Source organism: Coenobita brevimanus, chromosome 2 (assembly GCF_032717465.1).
Source record: "Coenobita brevimanus isolate Jiangsu-jjx chromosome 2, ASM3271746v2, whole genome shotgun sequence".
In the NCBI taxonomy this organism is placed as follows: domain Eukaryota; kingdom Metazoa; phylum Arthropoda; class Malacostraca; order Decapoda; family Coenobitidae; genus Coenobita; species Coenobita brevimanus.
Genome location: NC_136955.1, coordinates 31,535,266 through 31,561,618, shown reverse-complemented (window position 1 = coordinate 31,561,618; position 26,353 = coordinate 31,535,266). Strand labels below are relative to the sequence as shown.

Below are 26,353 nucleotides of genomic sequence, written 5' to 3'. Positions count from 1 at the left end.
AATGTTTGTGACCAACCTGGTGAGAAATGAGAACTAACTACACGCGTCGAAGTAAATCAGTCTCCCCAAAGATGAAACTTGCTCTGACCCTTCGGTATTTGGCAACTGGCAAAATGTAACAGTGCAACGAAAACAATTATGGGTTATCACAACCTACAATAAGCTGTTTTTTTTTTTTTTATGAGGGAGAAGGAACCAAAGGCCATGAGCCCGCAATAACTGTTCCCTCCTATAGAGAAACAAAATTCAAGAGAGAGCCAAATTCAGGATCCAATTATTTCGAGATGCCTGGACACACTGTGTTTGAAAGACTGGAGATCATAGGAAGCAGGAAATACAGACAGAGGGAGACAGTTCCATAGTTGACCTGTTGCATAAATGAAGGACTGGGAGTAACGGTTAAGTCTTGCATTAGAGAGCTGGACAGAAAAGGAATGGGAATTTGCTGCTAGATGGGTGCTACGCGCCCGTCGTAGAGGTGGAGGAATACATGCAGACAGTTCAGAGGAGCAGTGACCATTGAAGCAGCGATAGAAAATAGATAAAGATGCAACAGTGCGGCGAAGAGACAGAGATTGAAGGGAATCAGTAAGAGGAGGAAAGTTAATGAGACGAAAAGCCTTTGACGTCACCATATTGAGAAGAGCTGTATGTGGGGAACCTCCCCACACAGAGTTGTACTCCACACAGAGGAGAATAAAACCCGTGTATAGAGTCAACAATTGTGCAAGGGTAAAGAAGGAACGGAGTCGGCTTAGCACACCTGATCTCTTAGAAGCCGATTTTACAAAAGATGTAATATGATCTTTCCAAGACAAGTCACTAGTAAATGAAACCCAAAGCAAGTTCAAGGATGATGCAAGATTAAGCTGAATATTATTCAACATTTGTCGGGTTGATAGGTGTAAGAACTGAGTCTTTGATGCATTAAAAACGAGATTATTTTTACCCCAGTCAGAGATACGAGCCAAGTCAGACATTAGGTGTGCCATAGCCTCATCCCTTGTTTGTTGGAGTAACTGCTGAGATGGACGTTGCGGGAACCGAATGGAAAGGTGAAGGGTGGAGTTATCAGCGTATGAGTGGATAGGGTTAGATGTACAGCTTATAAGGTCATTGATGAATAAAAGGAAGAGAGTTGGTGATAGGACAGAGCCCTGAGGAACACCACTATTGATAGATCTAGGAGAAGAACGATGGCCGTCTACAACAGCGGCTATAGAACGACCAGAAAGGAAGCTAGAGATGAAGGCACAGATAGAAGGATAGAAACCATAAGAGGGCAGTTTGGAAATTAAAGATTTATGCCAGACTCGATCGAAAGCCTTTGAGATGTCAAGTGCAATAGCAAAGCTTTCGCCAAATTCCCGAAAGGAGGATGACCAGGAGTCTGAATGGTAGGTGAGAAGATCACCAGTGGAGCGTCCCTGACGGAACCCATACTGACGATCAGAAAGAAGGTTGTGATAGAAAAGATGCTTTAAAATTTTTCGGTTAAGAATTGACTCGAAAACTTTTGAGATACAGGATGTTAAAAGAATTGGACGATAGTTAAAGGGTTGGGAATTGTCACCTTTCTTTGGGACTGGCTAAATGAGAGCAAACTTCCAGCAAGAAGGAAGGGTACAAGTTGATAGACAAAGGCGAAAGAGTTTGCCTAGGCAAACTCCAGTTACACTGGAAATAATAAGATTCATTTGTTTCCAAATGGATACCACAGATATTCAAAGAAATCAGGGAAAATATTCAAAGGAAGTAGGCAAAATATTCAAAGAAAGCAGGCAAAATATTCAAGGAAGGATAAAAAATTAACACAACTTTTTTTGTTTATTGATCTGAAGGGCATGCCAGAATAGGAGCTTGTGGGGGCCAAGCTTCCTCAGGCGGAGCATTGTATTCACTGAGTACTAGGTCAACCTCAAGATCAGTGAGGGTCGCAGGTCCAGAGTATTCCGTATCACCCTATTAGGGTAGCATTCAGATCATTGGCAACATCTTCACCATTAGAGCGGAGTTGGTGCGTTTGCTCAGGCACAGTGACGTAGGCATGACGATACTACACATCACAATCCTCGCACTGCACATGCGCAGACACGAGAACTTCCAACTGGAGGGGACTGACTTGGTGCATGAGTTTTTATTTAAAAAAAAAATGACAAAGTCCAAAATCCCCTAAATCTCTAGGTGATAATATACTAAAAAGTAGGTCTTACTATAGCTCTGCCAATGCTGGAGGGTGGCAGCTTGGTAAATCCTTCAGAATTTCATCAAAAAAAGAGCTTTCTCAAGGGTTTGTTTGCCTGCCGCGAGAGCCACTTAGTCCCAATGCAAAACTACAAAATTTCTTGGTGGACGAACTATACTCAAAATCGATTTAAAGAGAAATAAAATACCATAAAATGTTCCAGTAGGATTGTAAATGTATCCTAATACATTCATGTTCATGATTTTTTTAGCCATCATAAAAACTCGTTGCGAACCATTTTGAGAAGAGGATGGAAATAATTTTTGTGATTCATCGTAAGAACAAACCGCAGTATTAATTTAACACTCGTCTGAACCATAGCCACTGCCAAAGATATTTAACAATCCCTGAACACTTTTATGTTTTCCTCCAAGTAAGGGTAGTTGAGTAGGGTAAAAAGGCTTTTTGACTTGATTCATTGTATCTGATACAGATTGATAATTACTCTTATAATATTGGGGATTCATAGTTACTTGAAATAGCTGATTAAACTCCTGCACACCAAATGAGTTATGCGACGTTACGTGGAAGGACAAAGAAACAAATGTGGATGTGGAGAGTTGTGGTGGTGAAGTGAGTGTTTCTGACAGAGGTAAGGCAAATGGCTTGGGATGGTGTAGTCACGTAGAGAGGATGGAGAATGAAAAACTATCCAGAAAAGTGTGTCACTCAGGGGGTAGAGGAGGAGGGAGATATTAAGAATGAGATGATAGGACTGAGTGGAGATATGGTAGAGGGAGATGTGAATTTGAGATAGGGCAGTCAAATGGCAGAGGAAACAGCGACATGGAGGCGATTCATTTGTGGCCACCATTTAAGGAGCTGAGGCTTCTGGCTAGAAGATAGACGGCAGATGATTGGTGCGTTCATCTCACACGGAAATAGACAGGGATTTACTGTACGTGTGTGTGTGTGTGTGTGTGTGTGTGAGAGAGAGAGAGAGAGAGAGACAGACAGACAGAGTCAGAGACAGAGACAGAGACAGAGAGAGGCAGGGCTGTGTGTGTGTGTTCTTACCTAATTGTTCTTACCTAATTGTATCTTTACAGGAATGAGTCAAGCTCGTACTGTCCCGTGTCTTAAACCATATTTATCGTACATATCCTTAAATTTGTTAATTGTTTTGGCACACACTATTTCATTCGGCAGTGCATTCCACTGATCAATTGCTCTATTTTGTAAACTAAATTTCCTTACGTCTTTATCACCTCTCTTTTTATGCAGTTTTTTGCAGTGTCTTCTTGCTGATGCTTCCCCATACGTTAAGTAATCATTTATGTCTATTTTCTCCTTCCCCGATATGCATTTATATAGCATAATCATGGCACCTCTTTTCCTTCCCTCCTGTAGTGTTGGTAGATTCAGTTTATTTAGTCTTTCTTTGTAGCTTAGATCCCTTAAGCTTGGTATCCATCTTGTAGCGGCCCTTTGAACTTTTTCAATCTTGTCTACAGTATGTGTTTTTTGAGATGAGGACTCCTGACTACTGATGCATACTCCAGGGTTTGTCTGATGAATGATGTTATTATCTTTCTTAGAATGTCTTCATTTATGTATGTAAACGCTATTCTCATATTGGCAAGCAGTGTATACATGTTCCGTACGTGTGTTTGTGTGTGTGTGTGTGTGTGTGTGAGTGTGTGTGTGTGTGTGTGTGTGTGTGTAAGAGAAAGAGAGAGAGAGCGGGGAGAAAGACAGACAGAGACAGGGACAGAGACAGAAAGAAGAAGGGCTGTGTGTGTGTGTGTGTGTGTGTGTGTGTGTGTGTGAGAGAGAGAGAGAGAGAGAGAGAGAGAGAGAGAGAGAGAGAAAGATTTATCAGGTAGGGTTCGGATGGTCTTTGATTTCATATAAGAAATTAATAATGATGTAGTTTAAAAAGAGAAATAATGAACTTTCTTTTAAAGCACAATATTAGATACAGGTGCATGGTGACATACGGTCTAAATGTAATACATGTTCATGGTGACATGAGATTTGAATATAACTCACGAAACAGCGTTACAATACACTATCCCATTTTGTTATTTCTTTTCAGTATTTCTTCCATGTCATTACACACACACACACACACACACACACAAGGTGTTTACTGTGTCGTCCTGGAACCTCTAATGTATTAGCGTTGTCCCACGCATACCCCTTCTGAGCATTGAACTTCGTTAGAGTTGTGATATCAGCTCATCCATGCGTTAGACCTGGACTCTGTGGAAAGGCTAACAACCAATCAGAATGCTCCCCACTGTGAGTAGTGGGTATATCGCATCAGAAAGAGACCGAGTTAGGATTATATTTCAAATAAATGTGAAAGTATGAACGAATTTCCCACTATAAAAAATTTTAAATGAAGAGTATTTATATTTTTGCCTACAGGAGCATCTGGTCAGAAGAGGATAGAGAGCCTACAGTGCAAAAGAAACACAAACGATATGGTTCAATGGCACTTGCTTCGGCTCCATCCCCTCCGTTCAGTGGGTTGTGTTCGATTCCTTTTCCTTGTATTTGACGTTGACACAATGATATTGACCTTAATCCATTATTCTTGACAGTTATAATATATAGGCATTCACTGTTTACAGTAACATATCAGGAAACGGGTTACTGCATTAGAAGCGTTGACAGCACCTTTTAGAATCATCAATGATTTTACAGTTTATCTTAAACTGTGCATAAAAACGGATACTCCGTCCCAAAACGGGGAGTCGGGTGAGTAGACAGTACCTGGGGTAGCCGACTAGCCGTTGAGGCGATCGGTGTGAGACAGACACTGGTTCAGAATGGATGTTATGTTTAGTACTACTAGGATTTTTATTAGAACTTTAAGATGGAAAAGCTGGAAGAAACGTGTAGTTCATATTCGAGTAAGAATACTCTGTGCCTATGTTTTTCCTACAAGCCCATCACTAAGCATTTCATTCATTGCCAAAAGACATGATATTATGGTGAAGGAGCACACATCGTTAGGGCAATGGAGTAGTTGGAGAGGTAGCCAGGGTGGCCCTGGCCATCCCTGATATATGCATGGCCACCCCAACAGTGGGGGGGGGGGGAGGCGAACGAGCTTCCACAAATCGCTGACCCCTCCCCCCAATACGTCCTCCCACGCAGCCAACAACCTAGTGATCTCCCTGTAAAAGGAACTGAACATGCAAGAAATGAAAACATCAATATCTACGAGTTTGTACACAAGCTTTCGCTGTCACATCTACTGTATAGAAGAATAAAGCTGTTCCTAGACATGTGCAAGGAAAGGATAAATAAATATACTTATTTTCTGGACAATATAGGCATCGTAATTTAAATATTAATGTAAAGTATTTTCTTTTCAGTACAGTCTCTCTCTCTCTCTCTCTCTCTCTCTCTCTCTCTCTCTCTCTCTCTCTCTATATATATATATATATATATATATATTATTTTTTCTTTTTTTTTTTTTTGCCTATGTAGAAGCCATTGAGAAAAAACACACGGAAATAATCGCAAGCCACGAATTTACACAACATCAGCTGACCGAAACTAAGTTCCAGTTAAGTAGGCATAGTAGTGATAAACAAGCTCAGTGATTGTTCAGCAGCTCAGAAATGGCAATCAACATCCTAAAAAACCACTGGACGAAACGTGTAGCCGGCATGACTGCCAGTTGACAATGCAACCTGAGCTTCACTTCCGTGTCATTGCAGCCTAACGGAACTGGACGGCACTCTCCGTTTCACTGGTTTGGCTACTAAAAAAAATACATCTCATCACATCCAGAAAGATGTTCTCGTATTGGTAAGGCCAGTGACAAGCACCAACAACGAGGCATCCTAACAAAATTCTGCACTGTAACTGAGCCTGACAGTGTGTTCAGAAATCGTTGCGAGATTAAAGGGATCAACATTTATATCGATGAAGACCTTTGTCTCGGAGCTACTGAGGCTTCATGCAGTACCATGACACCAGGCGGCCTTGGAGAATTGCCTCTTTCTAATACCGGACTCTTACAGTGAAGCCAAAACGACAATCTAATGATTCGCCTCAGAATGATAGTTATGCCCATAGTTCTGAATCTGCCGTTCCACAAAATCTACCCTCTGTCGTCTCGTCTGAGTCTACCTCTACCTTGGGTGCGACTGCTGCCTTGACTGTGCCAGCTGCGCCTGTTGAAGTGCCAAATACACTTATGGACGAGTCTGTAGTGAAATGCATGGCCCTAGTGTACTCGGCTTTGTGCCAGCCATGCAATCACATGCGTCCATCAAGCATGCGATTGTGTTTGTTGTTACAGATGTCATTCACACCCAGCCACTTAAGAACCCACCATCAACGGCATTTCCCTCCGACAGATAATAAAGTACTCACACGAAAACTGAGAAACAACAACTGTTCGTACCATAATAATGGTTAGACAGTAGTGATAATTATTTAATATTTAGCACATAGATGAACTGACATAACGAGTGTTAATATTATGTTCTCATTCTCATGGTTAGACAACAGTGAATTCTTAACCCTTTTTTAATCCGCCCATTCGTACTTGAAAATTATGTTCCCCATAGGGCTTTGCTGTTCAACATATTTAACCAGTTTTTCACCTTAACTTTGACCGTACCCTGAAGATGGTCATACCGACATTTTCATGCAGCATTCCTTAGGAATGTTGTTACTGCTTACCAAACAGAGTGAAAGCTTTGCAAAACAACCTTGCTTTAGATGCATTTAAAATGTTGTGCTAAATACAAACATTATACCATTATAATTTGATAATGTATAAGATGATACTGAAGTATGCCAACTATTTTAAGTTCGATGTGCTGAGATGTTGCATAAAAAACATGTGGACGATACTGAACATGTATACATCGTCTCTCAGTAAAAATTTGGATCACGAAATCGCGGGATAGTTTGTCTTTACTTCCTCTCCTGTCATGATGTTAGTGTGGGGAGGGACATTGCCTCCTAATATCTTTAGCTGTCCAAACAGAAAACGAGGGGATCAATAAATTGGTCATTATTGTATAAAAAAGGCTTCATGGCAAGGTAAACGATTTTCTCCATACTCCCAGGAACATATTGTCCATGCCGAATAAAGAAAATGAGAGTATTTTCAGATTGGGTTATATGAATCTGGATCTGATTCAGTCTCAGTCTTCCAAACCAGTATAAGACATATCTTTGTTTCGTAGTCACTTCTTTTACTGTACCATTCCTGGACCCAGCCAAGTAACAACCACAAGTGCAACTCTCATTGACCAAATCTGGACGAATGACCTGTCTCCGAAATCAAGAAACTGTGTTGTCTGCAGCGACCTTTCAAATCATTGCCCTGTTTTCCCCTGTTTTTAGAGCGTCAGTGCACAATCCAGACTTTATTTAAAAAAATATATATATTTCAAACTTACAGATAGCATGGTAATGAAAAAATAATAAAATTTTAAGAAGAAACTGTAATAATACTAACTGGACCAATGTGTATGAATCATGAGACCCTGACATGTGCATTACACAGTTTTACTCCCATTTGATCTCATGCAACAATAAACGTTTCCCCACAAAACAGAAAGTAAAAAAAAAAAAAAAAATGCATAACCCTTTCATTGCTAATTAAATTAAGGCTTTGATAAAAGAACACAATAAATTACAAAGAAATGTGCAAAATGTCCCATATCATGCGGTCCAACTTATCGCAGATTACGTAACAGAATAACGCAACTTATTAAATCATCCAAGATAGAATATTATAGAAATAAATTCCATCAGACATCTAGCAGTCAAAAAAAAAAAAAAAAATGGGATGTGATTCCTTGCATCTTGAAAAGGAAACAATATGACGAGCCCTAAGAGTCTGGAGTCACAAAGCTGCTGATTTATTTAACCAACAGTTTGCTAATACTGACCAAGCTCTTGTGCATCATCATCTCCTTCCGTGATTTCTCAGCTGGATATGATAACATTCCTATGTGGCTTGCAAAACAAGTAGATATGAAAATCTGCCCCTGTTTTAGCTCTCAGTTTTACTGCCCCCACTCATCTGGATTAGTTTCTGATTCACTAAAAGTTGCTAAATTTGTACCCATATACAAATCTGGCCAGATGAATGAGGTTACTGGCTATCAACTTATCTTCATACTGTCCTACTTCTAGAATATAATTGAGCGACTCGTCTCGAACAGACCAGTAGAATTTCTAAATGCACATGATAGTCTTCTTAATTTCCAGTTCAGTTTTCGGGCAAGGAGTTCTACTGAGAACGCCATTCACCGACTCACCAATGTCATTTTGACCGACTCACCCATGTCGTTTTGGATGCATGTGATAGGGACCAGTTACTTATGCTATATGCTAGATCTAACAAAGACGCTTGATACATCAAAATATCTGGTAGAAGCTTGGATTAATGTACAGAATCCGTAACTTCATCACTGACGAGCAGTTAGCTATAATTTATGAGTCATGTGCGCTCTCGGCTTGAATATTGCTCACCCTTGTGGAATGGATGTGGAGAAGTTTCATTAAAACAACTAGACAAAATTCAGAACAAAGCTGTTAGAATTAACAACCCTGCCATTACAAATAAACTACCTCCCCTACAAGTACGAAGGAATGTTGCCTCCCTTGCATTATTTTACAGATATTTTTATGGCAAATGCTTAGACGAAGTTGCGTCCAAGGTGCCACCTCTCCATGCCTTCCCTCGTGCAACACGGGCATCTGGTAGAGCTCATGACTGGAATGTCACTCAGTCATATTGCAAAACTTCTGCCTGTCAAAATTCTTTCATTCCCCGAACTGCATCTCTTTGGAACTCGCTTCCCCAGAGTTGTTTCCCTCCAAACTTCAACATACAGCTGTTCAAGTCTAACTGTTACAGATATTTTATGAACAAAGGATACCAGTAATCTGGTGTATGGACTTTTTTTTTATTCGTTTGTCTTTCCTTCCTCTGTTCTGTTATTTAAAAAAAAAAAAAAAAAAAGTATGACTATGGCAGCAGCGGCAAAGCACATGATTGGTTTGCCAGCTATACTAATAGAGTCCAATATGCTGCTGTAAACAATGAAACCTCATCAAAATCCACAATTAACTGTGATGTACCTCAAGGTTCTACATTAGGACCTACAATCTTTTTTATCTATATCAGCGACTTGGCCTGTGCTAGCCACAAAGATATAATACATCAGTTAACATAATGAAACAAGAAGCAGACCATGTTGTCATCAGGATCTCTATAGATCAAGTAACCTAATACGTGAAAAACTACCGGGCCAATGTATGGCCCGGCCTCCACTACAGGTGGAGGATATCTTTTAACGAACGAACGTGAAAAACTCACCACATACTATTCCATCGCCATAAAGTTTTTTTTTTTTTTCTTTTTACCTGTTGCCTCCCTTCACTGTCTCAGACTTAGTCCTCAGTGAGATTTCTGAGAGTAAATTTCTTGGCGTCACACTCAATAAGCGTGTGTACTGGCACTCATATACAAAAAACATCAGAAACAAGCCGCTAAGCGACGATGACCAGTTCTGAGCGGGCCTATCGAATTTTAGCCGCTGCTGTTCAGCCGTACATACAAAGGAGGACCCTTATCTGAGTGGAGTCTAAAAATACCATCTCTCGCCTCTCTTTAGACACAAACTAAACCACCCAGACAACAGAAATAACTCGATACTTGCATAAACACAATAAACATCAAAAAATGAAAAAAAAATATATATATTTATGAAACCTTCCACATTATGTACTGATTTTGTCCGTAATACACATATCTAGTAATTTCAAGCCATTTCAGCACCACTGAAATTTTTTGGGGGGGTTGAATATATGTGATGGTCTTTCGCTCCTTTCCTTATTTTTTAAGGGCGTGTACTAAGTCATTTTCCGATTTTTTTTTTCGCGTTTCATTATAAAGCACAGGATGGGTTAAGGATACTAAAATGTGCATTGACAGGTGCGCCAGACGTTTCTCTTCAATTAGGTAAGAAAAAAAATCGATTTTCAAAATCTGGTTGGGTGATAGGTGAGAGCGCTCACCGTCCACTCAGTGTAGTGTTGCTCTCAGGTGCCTACCCGTTCCTCTCTTCCTTCCCTTTTTCCTTCCTCTTCTGTCTTTCTTTCCTTCCTTCTGTCTGCGGGCGACTGTATACACTGATTTTTTTTTATGCAAGGTAGAAGGAACCAAAGACCAGGAGCCCGCAAACTGTTCCTTCAAAGAAAAAAAAAAAAAATACAAAAGAGGACCAAACTCAAGATCCGCTCATTTCGAGATGCCTGGACACACTGCGTTTGAAAGATTGGATATCATAGGAAGTATGAAGTACAGACAGAAGGAGACGGTTCCAGAGATGACCTGTTGCATAAATGAAGGACTGGGATTAAGAATTAACTCTTGCATTAGTGAGCTGGACAGAAAATGGATGAGAGTTTGTTGCAAGACAAGAGACAAACCAAATGGTCTCCCATACACCGGAAACCATTTACTACGCTGGGTGGTATAACAAATTATGGTGCCTGGTGGTTTAGTGGGTAATTACGGCGCTCCAATCGGATTGATCTGGTGCAGGTTTTTATCCAAAGGGTGGTTGGGGTTTATTGCCCCCGTAATGCGACTCAGGAAGTGAGCCTGATAACTCTCATCTTAAATCTCAGGTTACTTTATTGGTAACTAGCACCGTAGTCTGTTGTTAGTATTTTGTTGCACCTCAGTTTTCATAATAAGAAGGAAATTTTAGCTGAAGCCCTTCACGACGATGATCTATTTTTAATTTTATTCAGGCTACCTCCGAGTAATATTAGCCAGCTTATTAGAGGACGCACGAAGTGAAGAGGTTAGTTAAGGCTGCAGCTAAACCCAACCATTTCGAATAATCTGCCTTAAACTGAACAGTGTCGAGCGATGGCAACAAGAATGAAACAAACTGTAGGTCAGTAAGGTGACGTGACTAACCCCTTCAGCTAGGTAGTGTATACTAATGGTTTATGCTTGACACATCGCTACGATATTATCAGTTTTATTTGAGAACCATTGTATTAAAAGGGTCAGTGAAAGCTGTCATACGCCCAATTCGAAAAATCTCTATAATGAAATTGTCTGGAGGCTGCAATAATGAAGTGAAGAATACGTCATAGGATTGATGATATAAAAGTGGGCAAAGTATATTTGTCTGCATGCTTACAATGAAGCATCATGAAGTAAAAGGAAATAATGTTTTCGTGTAAACCATCAAAACTTTTATCATGTAGCCACTGAAGAGAATTTTGTCGGGTCTGGTTAAGAACAGCAAAATATTAGACAAAATGTAGCATAGCTCTGTCTCACAAAAGCTGAAAATTTTATGACAAGGACCAAATTACACCATAATGTAATTCGTTTATGGCACCTCCCAACATGTGAAAATAAGACTAGGACTGAAGATTGTTGCTGGTTAGGCCAGGTGCCGTTAAGCTTCATGATTAGAAGAGCTAGATCTGTATTTCATAATGTAAATAAAGCTGCAATACTTTAAAGCTATTAAGCTGACGACCGGTTTGTATTTCTTAAAAGAATAATTCAGTATTGCTTCAGAGGAGAGGGAACTCTCCTAGAGTTTCAGATATTTTAAAGTTATTTTTTTTTTCCAGATCGCAGTCGAACAAGCAAGAAAAACAAGAACAAGAGCCTGGCACATCAAATCAATAATGAAAAAGTTACCGACATCCCACTAGCAGAGCAGTATCCAGTAAATTGTGAAAAAATTCTCGACATTCCATTAGCAGAGCAGCAGCAATCATCACAGCAAGGGCAATGTATTACACAGCTCAGCACGGCCTTTAATAGCCCAAGCTTCACACAGAACGCCAGTTAGTGACCCACAACACACGGCTTACCAAAAAAAAACTCAAACTTTAAGTGATGTATTCTGGGTAGCACCTCATCTTAGCAGTTTATTTAAATTAGTGTATTGTAATGATTTCTCGTATGATACTGATTTGGACTTAATACCGACTTAGAGTATCAGCAACATGAAAGAATATTTTGGCTTAATGTACAAAATAACTCGCTAAAAGGCGTTAGGCAGTCTCCAAAACTACGTTTTTTGCTAGACAGAAGGTGAACAGGAAAACAAATTGCATTTTAAAAAAATATTCCATGCACCACCTTGCAGGTGTCCTCCATTCATAAAAAAAAAAAAAAAAATGTAACAATTGGATGTGAACTGCTGTACGTTGAAGTTTGGGGAAAACTATTCTGGAGAAGCGAGTTCCAAAGAGATGCAGTTCCGGGAATAAGAGAATTCTGATAGGCAGAAGTTCTGCAATATGGCAGTGTGACGGTCCAGTCATGAACACTACCAGATGTCAGTGTAGCACAGGGGGAAGGCGTGGATAGGTGGCACAATGGATGCAACTTCGTCAAAGCATTTGCCATAAAAGTATAGGAAAAATAATGCAAAGGAGGCAATATTCCTTCTTACCTGTGGAGTAGATAATTCATTTGCACTGTAAATGCAGGGTTATTGATCATTCTTATAGCCTTGTTTTTAACATTGTCCAGTTGGTTTAGTGCAACCTCTCCACATCCACTCCACAAGGGTGAGTAATACTCCAGATGAGAGTGCATATGACTTTTAGAAATTATAGCTGACTGCTCGTCAGTGAAGAAGTTACGGATTCTGTACAGTAATCTAAATTTCTTTTAAGCGGTTTTTGCACGTGGTCTAATATGAGAGGCCCAGCTGAGGGCATTGTTAAATAAAACACCGAGAATTTCAATCCTTTTTGAGATATGAATATTAGTAGCATTGACGGTAATGTAAGAGTCAGGCAATATCTGTCTATTAGTAAACTGTATATATCTGGTTTTCCTAGCGTTAAATGATACTGTGTTATTTTGTCCCCATGCAGTGATCTTAAATTAGTCTTGATCCATGGAGACTGTTGTACTGAGTTGTGAGTCAGAGATATCAAACTTTGTGAATGGGAATTTAAGTGTGAATGAACTGTAAAGTGTAGAGTCGTGTGCATATGAGTCAATGGGATTTTGGGTGATATATAAATCATTAATATGGATGAGGAATTGGGTTTGCGCTACGATATGATCCTTTTGACATGCCGGCATTAACAAAATAGAAATTGGATTACATATCATCTGCTTTTACTCTCATCTTTCTGTCACTGAGATATGACGATATCAGTGGGGAAAAAAAAAAAAAAGGATGACAGGCTATAGCAAGGGAGTTTGGATAGCAGGGAATGGTGCCACACTCTGTCAAGAGCTTTAGAAACAAGCCGGTAGGCGACGATGGCCACTTCTGAGAGGACCAAGCTTCTTCAGCAACTGGAAGTGAGTTTTGATGCTGACCTTTGAACAGGAACGTGGCGGATGTAGGCCACGGATATACGAAGCACACTTGTAGTACTCATTAACGTGCATAAGCATGCAAAGTTTCATTCGATTCCATCCACCCACTGTGGAGCTACAGGACTTGAAATTCGCGGAATGACCCATCCAAGATACATGATATAGGTGGCTCTGCCAGAGACCAGAAGTGAGTTTCGACACTAAAACACATTTCTATATGGAGGTACTCCAGTGCAACATTCCACCCAAGGATCTAGGCCCAAGCTGAAATAATTTTAGGGGTCTTTGTATTTCGAGCAAGCAAGGTCGTAATTTTAGCGCTTTTCATATATTGTGCACTTGATGACCTTTGATCCCCGGCCAGGCGGATATAGGTCAGTCATGTACGAAACACATTTGCAGTACCAATTAACGTCTATAAGCCTGCAAAGTTTCATTCGATTCCATCCATCAACTGTGAAGCTAGGGAACTTGAAATTTGTGGAATGGCCCTCCAGAGGTACAACTTTTAGGTGGCTCTGCCAGCAACTGGAGGTGAGTTTCAGCACTAAATGACACTTTTGTACGGAGATACTCCAGTGCAACATTCCACCCAAGAATCCTAGCCTTGGCTAGGATTCAGAGTCTTAGCATTTCGCGTGAGCATAGTCGTTATTTTAGCTATTTTCACTGTTTTTGAATCTGATTACCTTTGACCCCTGACCTGGCGAATATAGCACATAGGTGTGCACTAAAATGTTGTAGTACTAGTCAATGTCTATAAGCATGCAAAGTTTCATTCAATTCCATTGAGCACCTGGGGAACTATGGGGGAATTTTTGAAAATCAGTACTGGCTGCTAGGAATGCTGAGGCCAATCTTTGCAGGGTTGCCACTCGAAAATTTGAGGAAAGTAAAATAGATGACACACTTCCGATAGGGAATGAACTCAAGATTACGTTTGAAGAAGTCAGAACTTTCTACGTCCATTAGTAGTGCTTCTACAGTTCAAAACTTGAAAAGTACAAGAAAAGCAGTTTTGCGGCCGTTGCTACGCAACGAGTAGTTGCCTAGCAACCAAAACCTTGCAGACACAACTAGGCGATATACTGGTCATTGTGTCCAAGTTTGGTCGGAATTGGTTGATTCTGAAGGGTAGAAGTGCCTGCCACAATGAAACAAAAAATAAACCAAGCAAGAAAACGTGAGCAACAATAAGGGCAGCATGAGCTGGCCAGTATCAAAGGCTACTGCAAGGGTTTCTCCATATTGGTCAGTTTGACTGATGGATGGTATGTTTCAAGAGATTGAGTATATCAACAGTGGATCTTTCGTGGCTAAACCATATTCTTTGTCGTTAATTACGTTGTTGGAGTCGAGATGTTTAACAATGTGCTTTTAATTACAGTCTCAGATTACAGTCTCAAATACTTTATCGAGTGAAGATGTGACAGCTATTGGTCTGTAATCAGAGGGGTCAGGGGAACATCCTTTTATTCGAAATTGGGTTGGTATTGGCTTCTTTCCAAGAATTAGTGAATGAAGAAATACGCATCCATTGCCTGATTATTTTAGCTAGAATAGGAGCAAGCCCTGGGGTGCTCTTTTTCAAAACATCTGGGGGATTATTCCATCTGGACATGGAGCTTTGCTGGGTGGTAAATTGTCTGAGATGGATTTTACGTATCTAGTCTGCATCTTAAGTGAACCAATTTCGGTAGGGTCAAGTTCTAGTGCAGAGACGTTCTGACTGACTTCCTCCAAGGTAGAATTTCTGGCAAACGTATTGGCAGGGATGTTCGCTTTTCCACATGGGTCATTTATAGTTCTTCCATCTGAAGATTTTAGTGGAGGAATGGGTCATGACTTGTTAAAATTATTATTGAAAGAATGGAGATTTGACCAGAATTTTCTGTTATCATTATGATTATTTAATAGTTTGGATGCTTGGTTGGGATAAAAGTTTGATTTAGGAAGATTTATCATTGCTTTTGCATGGTTTTAGCAATTATAAATTGACACGGATTCAGATGTTTTCAATTTTAAGTAAATGTTATATGCTAAGGAGTTTTGGGTCATTGTTCTAACACAATAACTGCTGTCATATCATTTTAGAGAGTGATCTTTTAGTAAACTGTTGACTGGGTATGAACAGTTCCATACCAGCTTGTATTAAGTCATTAATGTGGGACTGGGTAGAACGATCTCAATGGAGAAGAAAGTCTGCCATGGATTATCAGCAAGATAAAATCTAAGTCCATCACAGTCTGCCCTATCAAAGTGCCATTTGGTCACCCTGACATGTTCAGAACGGGGAGTTTGGGGACAACTGAATAATGAGATATTCATGAGATTGTGGGCAGAGGATCCAAATGGTGACAGTACTTCTATCCTGTACTGACCTGGGTTATTTATCAGGAATACGTCCAAGAGACAGGCGTTATGGTCAGGATTATCTGGTATTCTGCCTGGTTGTTTTACCAATTACGTGAGATAAAACGATTCTGCAAACAGCTCGCAGTATCGTCAATCCTGGCAGAATGCAATAACCATTCTACATTATATATGTTAATATAAACCAAAATGGAAATTTCAGTGGTAAGGATGAGGTTAAGGAGTAGACTGTAGCACCAGTCGAGGTGGATGGAGAGCTGATGACAGGGAGAGCTGGAGCTCCCGTTTCGTCAGCCCTCAGGACTAGTTCCAGACCATCCCCCTTTGCTGAACTTTTTCAGTGTCTCAGGAACACAGAGAGTAGGCCAGCATGCCCTCCAATACAAATTTCTCTATCTACACCAAACTACATGCACAGTACACCACACTACACTTCCTTTTCCAAAATTAAAAAAAAAAAAATCATGGCTACTCAACACTCAACCTCGGAGTCCCCAAGGGGGGGACCATGAATGCCCCCCCCCTTCCGCCCCTCTCCCGGTGACGACTTGAGCTGCCTGGAACCACTGTCTGACTCGCTTCTTCTTCATATCTGCAACATTCGCGGCCTTTTCTCTAACTTTCGCTCTGTTGAGCACCACCTCTCCTCCTCTAAACCTCACCTTTTCTTTCTAACTGAGACTCAGTTGTCTGAGGCAACTGACAGCAAACCCTTTTCTGTATCCTTCTACTTTCTCTATACTCATTTAAAAGCCAAAGGTGGCTGTTGTGTATACATACGCAACGACTTATCTTGCTCTCGTGTTCCTGAACTTGATTCTTCTGAATTCTCCACACTTTCGCTTCGGCTTTCCTGTCATTCTCTGACTAAATATATCTGTGCTGTTTACTTATCCCCTAATTCTACTGACTATCAAAAATTCTTCGACTATCTTACTTCTACGATGGAACACATTCTGTCCATTTCTCCATTCTCTGAAATCTCCATTCTTGGAGATTTCAATGTTCACCACCACCTTTGGCTCTCCTCTCCTTTCACGGATCCACCTGGTGAACAAGCCTACATCTTTTCTATCCTTAATGACCTAGAGCAGCTTGTACAGCACCCTACCCGTATCCCTGACCGCCTTGGAGAGAGCTCCAACATACTTGACCTCTTCCTCACAACTAATCCTTCTGCTTACTCTGTTAATCTTTTCTCTCCGTTGGGCTCCTCCGATCACAACCTTATTACCTTAACCTGTCCTATCACTCTGGTACGGCCTGTGGACCCTCCAGGGAAACGTCGTCTGTGGCATTTTGGAGCCGCGGACTGGGAGGCCGTCAGGCAGTACTTCTTTGATTTTCCCTGGAATGATTATTGCTTCCATGGCCGTGAGCCATCTAAGTGTGCCTTGCGCATTACGGAGGTTATTTTCTCGGGCATAGAAGCATACATTCCTTTCTCATATCCTTTGCCTAACGCAAGAAAGCCTTGGTTTAATCACGCTTGTTCTAATGCTGTCCGCAACAAGGAGAAGGCCTACAAAAGGTACCGGAGCCAACCCACCCCTGAATCACATCATCTTTACGTTTCTGCCCGGAATCGTGCTAAGTCTGTTCTTCGCTCTATTAAAAATAATTTCAGCCATACTAAATGCTCTCAACTCTCCAACTCGAATTCTTCCCGCTCCTTCTGGCACCTTGCCAAAAATCTTTCTAACAACTTTACCTCATCATCCTTCCCTCCTCTTTTCTACTCTGATGGTTCTGTAGCTATTTCTTCTACTGATAAAGCAGATCTCTTCGCACAGACTTTCTCCTCCAATTCCACCTTAGACGATTCCGGTGCTGTTCCTCCATCACTTCCCCCCTCTGACTTCCTCATGGCTGACATTAAAATTTCTTCAGTTGATGTATTTTCTGCCATCACTGGTCTCAGTACTAACAAGGCATATGTGCCTGATGGGGTCCCTCCTGTTGTTCTCAAAAACTATGCTTCTGTGCTTACACCCTGCCTAGGCAAACTCTTTCACCTTTGTCTGTCAACTTGTACCTTTCCTTCTTGCTGGAAGTTTGCTCTCATTCAGCCAGTCCCAAAGAAGGGTGACCACTCCCAACCCTCCAACTATCGTCCAATTGCTTTAACGTCCTGTATTTCAAAAGTTTTCGAGTCAATTCTTAATAGAAAAATTTTAAGGCATCTTTCCTATCACAACCTTCTTTCCGATCGTCAGTATGGGTTCCGTCAAGGACGCTCCACTGCCGATCTTCTCACCTACCTTTCAGACTCCTGGTCATCCTCCTTTCGGGACTTTGGCGAAAGCTTTGCCATTGCACTTGACATCTCAAAGGCTTTCGATCGAGTCTGGCATAAATCTTTAATTTCCAAACTGCCCTCCTACGGTTTCTATCCTTCTATCTGTGCCTTCATCGCTAGCTTCCTTTCTGGTCGTTCTATAGCCGCTGTTGTAGAGGGCCATCGTTCTTCTCCTAGATCTATCAACAGTGGTGTTCCTCAGGGCTCTGTCCTATCACCAACTCTCTTCCTTTTATTCATCAATGATCTTCTAAGCTGTACATCAAACCCTATCCACTCATATGCTGATGACTCCACCCTTCACCTTTCCATTCGGTTCCCGCAACGCCCATCTCAAGTTACTTCAAGAAACAAGGGATGAGGCTATGGCGCACCTAATGTCTGACTTGGCTCGTATCTCTGACTGGGGTAAAAATAATATGGTTGTCTTTAATGCATCTAAGACTCAGTTCTTACACCTATCAACCCAACAAAATCCTCCACAGGTATACCCACTAATGTTTAATAATATTCAGCTTAATCCTGCATCATCCTTGAACATGCTTGGGGTTTCATTTACTCGGGACTTATCTTGGAAAGTTCATATTACATCTCTTGTAAAATCTGCTTCCAAGAGATTGGGTGTACTAAGCCGACTCCGTTCTTTCTTTACCCCTGCACAATTGTTGACTCTATACAGGGGTTTTATCCGCCCCTGTATGGAGTACAACTCTCATGTGTGGGGAGGCTCCCCACATACAGCTCTTCTCAATAGGGTGGAGTCAAAGGCTTTTCGTCTCATTAACTCTCCCCCTCTTACTGACTCCGTCAACCTCTGTCTCTTTGCCGCACTGTTGCATCTTTATCTCTTTTCTATCGCTACTTTAATGGTCACTGCTCCTCTGAACTGTCTGCTTGCATTCCTCCACCTCTACGACGGGTGCGTAGCACCCTCTGGCAGCAAACTCTCATCCCTTTTCTGTCCAACTCTCTAATGCAAGAGTTAACCGTTACTTCCAGTCTTTCATTTATGCAACAGGTCGGCTCTGGAACTGTCTCCCTCTGTCTGTATTTCCTGCTGCCTATGATCTCCAGTCTTTCAAACGCAGTGTGTCCAGGCATCTCGAAATGATCGGATCTTGAATTTGGTTCTCTCATTTCTTTTGTCTTTCTCTTGGAAGGAACTGTTATTGCGGGCTCATGGCCTTTGGTTCCGTCTTCCTCGAATTAAAAAAAAAAAAAAAAAAAAATGTGTGGATATGGAGCCAAACACGCTAGGTCTTCAGTAAGCATTGAGATAGCATTAAACTGTACATATAATTTTGGTAATATTTTGGTAATTTAGCTTGTATAATGAATAACCAAAGGTGGCCACAGTGAAGAGTATCAACTGCAATGCCAGATTTGATATTGGTACATCAGGTAAAAACTTGAGTCAACTCCTCGAACCTTAAATTGTCCCTATTTTATTTTGATCTCCACTAACTGAAAAAGCTGTCAATATAATGTCTTGCTCCTAGAATCATTTGAAAGACTAATGTTCTGGGTAGTTTTTGCAATAAAGGAATTGATGATCTCTCATATAGGGTCTGAGATACAGAGGGCCATAATTGGACCGTTTTCCGTACTTTAAAAAAATGACCATTTTTCTTTTAATCTGCATGTTATCCTCTGATTATCATTCTTGGAGGGAGTGGAACAAAGAAGGTGGTTTTCCAAATGGTTCTTAGGTCCATGAAACAAGTAAGGAGTTAAATTATCAAATTACATTCGGTTATTGACCTCTGACCAGTACAGGGACTCTGGCACATCAATAAAAGAGGGAACTAGAGAAAGACGAAAGAAAACTTAACATACTATTCAACGTTTGATAGAAAACCGAGAGGTTCCGTTACCATCCAAGTGGACTGATTTCCTGGCATTGTCCGACAAGAAGGATCTGTCTACCTTTTTGTCAGATAAGTTAATTTCATCAGCTCCACCAGAGAAGCTCATGGTTGTTGCTGGTGGACTGGGGTTAGTGGTGAAAACAAATGACTCTCAGATGGATACAGCTAATTTGATATCTGACCACGAGGAGGCAGATACGCGTGTGATTTTGCATTGCATCAGTTCCTCTGCTAAGCATATCGTTGTTGTTTTACTCTTGGTGAATTATCACAGAATGCAGTGCAAAACTCTATGGATGAAGGCTGGAACATCAAAAAAGCCCAAGTACATCCCCATTCATGAGATTCATAAATCACTAGCATTTGAGCAGCAAACACTTGAAGAACTTCTTCCATACCACGCAATAACTGAGTGTGACACTGTGTCTTGTTTTATGGGTCATTCTAAGAGGTCAGCCTGGACTGTGTTCCTCGAGAACCACAACCTGCTGCAGGATCTGGGGACCATTGGCACCATCTCAGATGAAGGGCTTCGTAAGGCAGAGCAATTCATCTGCAAAGTCTACAAAGTCCCACATGACATGTGATAAGGGACGTGTGTACCTGTTCTCTAAGTTGAAATCGCCAGAGTTGCTACCTCCAACTAGTGATGAGGCAAAGTTACATATACAAAGGGCCAATCTTCAATGCTTCATATGGCGACAAGCACATGTTCCCACCCCCTCACTGCCATTGCCAACTACCTGTGGCTGGGAGAATACATATGGAAAACTGAGACCAGTCCTGACTACACTATCTCCTATTCCTAAAGCATGTAGAGACAGTTCCTTGTGGATGCACCAAGGGCTGCAGTACTCACAAGTGCTCATGCAAAAGGGCAAGCCTTCCTTGCACAGCCGCTTGCAGATGTAATGAGGGCGAGTTGCACTGCAGGCAGTACAGTGATGTGTAATATAAACTACCAGTTGGAATGCAGACTATCGAAAGCAATTGTATGTTAATTTACGGGAGTTTGGAAGTTGACCCTTTGTATCACAGTCCCTGTATGAGGCATCATTGATTCCTTTAGTGCAAAAACTACCCACATCATTAGTCTTTCAATTGAATCTAGGACAAATACATTATACTGTCAGGTTTTTAGTCAGTGGAGATCAAAATTAAGATAGGGACTAAATATAAGGCTCCAAGGATTCACGCAAGTTTTTGAACTCAAGTACTCATATTATGGAGAGAAATCATTAAATGATAATGTCACCTAATAAAGAATTTCCTTAGCTACAATATAAGACCTAGCTGACTTCTCCACCTGCATTATTGATGGAATTATGTTAATTTTAGCAGTGCCTTATCTCAAATATAACGGGAAACCCGACATTTCACCAAATAACCTTTGACCTTTAATTTGACCCCGTAAATGGCAAAATATCGCTTAGCAACACCCCTGGTCATATTCAGCACCTCAAAATCCATAAGAAAAAGTAAGTTGCTTGCTTTTCCCCCAAAATGCCTCATTCAGCTTAAATATCCATCTCTTCCGAAAATTGTACTAGTGTATCAGTGGAGGGAGAGATTTGGGTTTCTGTGAGGAATAAGGTTAGGGGGGATACAGATCGAAGGAAAAAGTAAACAGAATTCAGACTGGTACTAAGATCACGGATGTTAGTGATTATATAAGGCCGAACCTGCACTTGACCACTGTCGAGCATGAACAGTGTTTGCAATAACCGCTGTCAGCGACCACAAAGACCCTAAGCCGTCAACCCTACCCTGCCGGTGGTGGCAGTCCGAGGTACTGTACCACCGAACTGGCTGATGATGGTGTAATGTCTAATGTGTATGTAGTGTCGTGTATACAATTGGAGACTTTTTTTTTTTTTTTTGAGAGTATGCTGGCCTGCTCTGTGTCAATGAAAACACTGAAAATGTTCAGCAAAGTGAGATGGTCAGGAACAGGTCCTGAGGGGTGGTGAAATGGGAGCTCCAGCTCTCCCTTTCACCAGCTTCCCAACCACCTCTGGAGTACCTTTCTGTTCGACTGGCGCTACAGTGTACCCCCTTGAATAGACTAAATCTTAATGCCCGTGTATCTTGGTATCAGGAGGTAGTTTATTGTTTAAAAGATATTCACTGGATTGCAAAAGGTATGTCAGACTAAAAATCTTTTATCTTGTTCATCAAACAACACTTTCATATCTTTGTATAGTTCATCCATTCTAAGGCCATTATACTTTTCGACTGATGAGACTCCACAGCACTTGTTTCTTATCAGGTTGTGCTTGAATATTTCACATTATACTCTTCTGTGGATGTTGAAAAAAAAAAATGGTGTTTTCAGCCGAACGGTTTCGAATCTTACACAAAAATTCAGAAATTTTGGTATCTTCGCATCATATTAGTAAGTATTGAAAGTCGTTAATTACTGTTTATGTTAATGAAATGTATAGATTTTTATAATCGCAGCTATATGCGTGTGGATGGTGAACTAAGTGAATTTTTCTCTTTGAAAGTTGGGTTGAAACAGGGATGTGTCATGTCTTCATGGTTGTTCAATCTGTACATGGATGGGGTAATAAAAGAGGCACAAGGTAGGGTAGTGGATGTTGGAGTGGCCCTGGTGAGAGAGGATAGTGTTCGGAAACTCCCTGTACTGTTGTTTGCAGATGATACTGTGTTGTTGAGTGAAGACGAAGGGGAGCTGCAAGGCTTGGTGGATGAGTTTGGGAGAGTGTGTAAGAAACGGAATCTAAAGGTGAATGTAGGGAAGAGTAAAGTGATGATCTTTGAGAGAGGTGATGTTAGTGAATGTACAGCGAGGTTGGATGGTGAGGAATTGGAAAATGTGAGTACGTTTAAGTACTTGGGTAGTGTGATGAGTAAGGATGGATGTTTGGAGGGTGAAGTGCTTGAAAGGGTACAGCAGGGAAGAAAGGTTGCTGGTTCTTTGAAAGCAGTGATAAGAAACAGGGAAGTGAGCATGGAAGTGAAAAAGTTACTACATGACAGTATTGTGATACCAACTCTAACGTATGGAAGTGAGCTTGGACGTTTTTGGAAGGACACAAGACAAGAGTGAGAGCAGTGGAAATGAGTTATTTAAGAGGAGCCTGTGGAGTCACATGGAGAGACAGGCTGACGAATGAGGATATAAAGGAGCGTTGTGGTGTGGATGTGGATGTGATAGGAAGCGTTATGAGGAACACACTGAGGTGGTTTGGCCATGTGGAGAGGATGGAGGGTGAAAGACTGACGAAGAGAGTGTATGTGAGTGAGGTGGAGGGGGGAAGAGGGAGGGGGAGGCCGAGGATGAGATGGAGGGATGGAGTGGAGAGGTATATGAGAGAGGGGGGGGTGAGTTGGGAGCAGGGCAGTGAAATGGCGGGGGACAGGGCGACTTGGAGGCGATTTGTTTGTGGCCACCCCAAACGGGATTGAGGCGTCTGGCAATAGATAGATAGATAGATATCTTTCACTCAAAATGTAATTAATCCAAATCATATCTCTTACCTCAGAAAATCCACTAAGGTCTACGGACTGCAATCTAGGTGTCATAAGACCCTTCCAAGCAGCGTCTCTAAGATTTATTTTGTATATGGCACCGGAATTCTTTTCTTATATGCTAATACATCATCTATGCACCGCAATACGCCACTTTGTATTGATGACATACAAGGGGATACTGAGAAGTAATGTCCAAAATTAACTGCTAACATAGAGGTGATATGCAATCTTCACAGCCGTCGGACGTGAATGACATGACATTCCTGTAGAGCTGGTATGTGTGTGTGCATGAGCGGCTTAGTTAGTACCGTATTTTACAGCATACGAAAGTGCTGCTTACAGAAATTTATGTGATAAACAGTGGCATCATTACAATGGAGAGGGGCAAGGGTATAAGTAATCCCTCATTTATTAACGACTGTTTCTAAAGCGCCTGACAAATATTGAACATATCTAGCTTTGTTTCATACTTGGCTTCTCTGTAATGTGGGATGGAGAATATAATCATAAGCATCACATAAATGAAAGTCAGAAACTGGGTGCTTGTCTCCACTATGGTCCTTAAGTCTTAATAATGCGACCTTTAATATTGGTGAGACTGTGAGCGAGTAAAGGGCCAGATTATGTAGAACATCAAGGACAATTCCAAACGGTGGGACAAATTCATCACCAAACAAATATCGTAAGATCAATTTCACGTCACTTCTTTGTCACTCTGAAGTTCACTTTGTCCAGCAACTACCCAGAGCCCTAACCAAATAGGCAAAATCGTATGGCCATGTGGAATGTGTGAGGAGTGAATGAGAAGAGTAAGAGGGTGAAAGTGGTGAATCTGTTCCAAAGTGCTAAGTACGCCATGATGCCACAGTGTGAAATAAAGATGAAAGGGTGTGAAGTGGAGGAGTGGGAACCTGTCAAATGTGTAAGATTGAGTATGAACGCATGTGAAAGAAGCAAGCAAGGAACTACATGGAAGATGAGTGATGAGTAACAAAAGGGAATGAAAGATTATGTGTCTGCTCAAGATGTATGTCATTTCTAATTCAGGGGTATGAAAATGTCAGTAATTTTTGCATATGTACAGTTGCATACATATCAAACAGAAACACCCCATCCACCAGCGAGGTGGTGTAATGCTCTCCACATCTGGTAACACTGATGGGCAAGGAACTTCACCAGGTTTCATTCGGTCACTAGGACGACCCGAACGCGGTGATCATTGCCACTGCCCGCAGTTGTTGGTGGTACATAAACAATGTCCCACCTGACAATATACTGAAAATAACAGCGTTTTGTGAATCTATCTATCTCTCCATTGCCAGACGCCTTAATCCCGTAAGGGGTGGCCACAAACAAATTGCCTCCATGTCGCCCTGTCCCCCGCCATTTCGCTACCCTGCTCCCAGTTCACACCCCATTCCCTCATATACTTCTCCACTCCATCCCTCCATCTCATCCTTGGCCTCCCCCTCCCTCTCCCCCTCACTTACATACACTCTCCTCGTCAGTCTCTCACTCTCCATTCTTTCCACTTGGCCAAACCGACTCAGTGTGTTCCTCCTAACACTTCCTATCACATCCACTTCCACACCGCAATGGTCCTTCACTTTCATATTTGTCAGTCTGTCTCTCGATTTGACTCCACATGCTCCTCTCAAATAACTCATTTCCGCTGCTCTCACTCTTAACTTCTGTCCCTCCAACAAGGTTCAAGCTTCACTTCCGTACGTTAGAGCTGGTATCACAATACCGTCATGTAGTAACTTTTTCTCTTCCATGCTCACTTCCCTGTTTCTTATCACTGCTTTAAAAAAAAACTGCAGGTTTTGTGAATATGGTAAGAAAATAATTTCACACCATACACATTCGTATATTATTCACATAAAACACAGGTTTCGTAAGTGTGATTTTTGATAAACATCACGAACCAAACAACATTTACCGACAGCCAGCGTATTATCCATTATGTAGTAACATTATCTGCATTCCCGCTCCTATCATAATAAGCACAAAAGTACCGTGACCCTCTCCTTCCTGACCGTGTACCTGAAACTGGTAGACCTCTTTAATCGACGCAATTTCATAAGAGGTGGTGGCACAGGGGTAGGCAGGGTGGGGTGCCTGGGAGATAGGAAGAAGGAGGTGAGTGAGGAGGGGGCAATACTCGTAGTGGTCTGGATGGTGGGAGAGGGGGCTCTCCAGGAGAAGAGTGATTGGGTAGGGGAGAATGGACTGTAGCAGGAAGCTAAAATGAGATGGATAAATGATATGCTGGTGAATGAATGAATGAATGAATGAAAATGTGACAAGGCGGCCCAACAGCAGAGGTCATATGCCACTGAACACAAACATTAAAAAGAAGTCAAAATATATAAAAAACATAAAAGGCAAACAGAAAAACGATGCATAAAACAAACCAACAGTATAAAAGAAACAACCAAAGCTAAAACATGGTGGAAAGAGGTTAAACTAGAACATTAATTATTAAAACACAAACCAAAATATAGTAAAGCCCTACAGCTTGTGGAGGTCAGTACTCAACACAAAGGACAAGGTGCCTACCCCCATAGCACAAGCCTCTTCCCCAAGCACCGAGGAGAGAAGGTACGATACGTTGCCGGCTCGGCGCCCGGAAAGGTACCGCCTACGAAGGTCCCCAAGACTGGGGCATTCAACAAGAAGATGCAATACAGTCAAAGGAACCAGGCAGTCATTACAGTAGGGAGGGGGTCCCCTCTCCATTAAAAAACCAT

The 26,353-nt window shown here is 41.4% G+C and overlaps 1 protein-coding gene across 1 annotated transcript in view; it reads left to right on the top strand.

Moving 5' to 3' along the window:
• Nucleotides 1–20,689, top strand: part of LOC145392073 (nose resistant to fluoxetine protein 6-like) — a 199,779-nt gene extending 179,090 nt beyond the window's left edge. Inside the window, exons 14-15 of the mRNA XM_080266532.1 lie at nt 11,843–12,061; nt 20,190–20,689. Coding sequence (XP_080122658.1) covers nt 11,843–12,061; nt 20,190–20,689 — 719 coding nt within the window. The remainder of the gene's footprint in view (nt 1–11,842; nt 12,062–20,189) is intronic.
• Nucleotides 20,690–26,353: the final 5,664 nt, after the last annotated feature.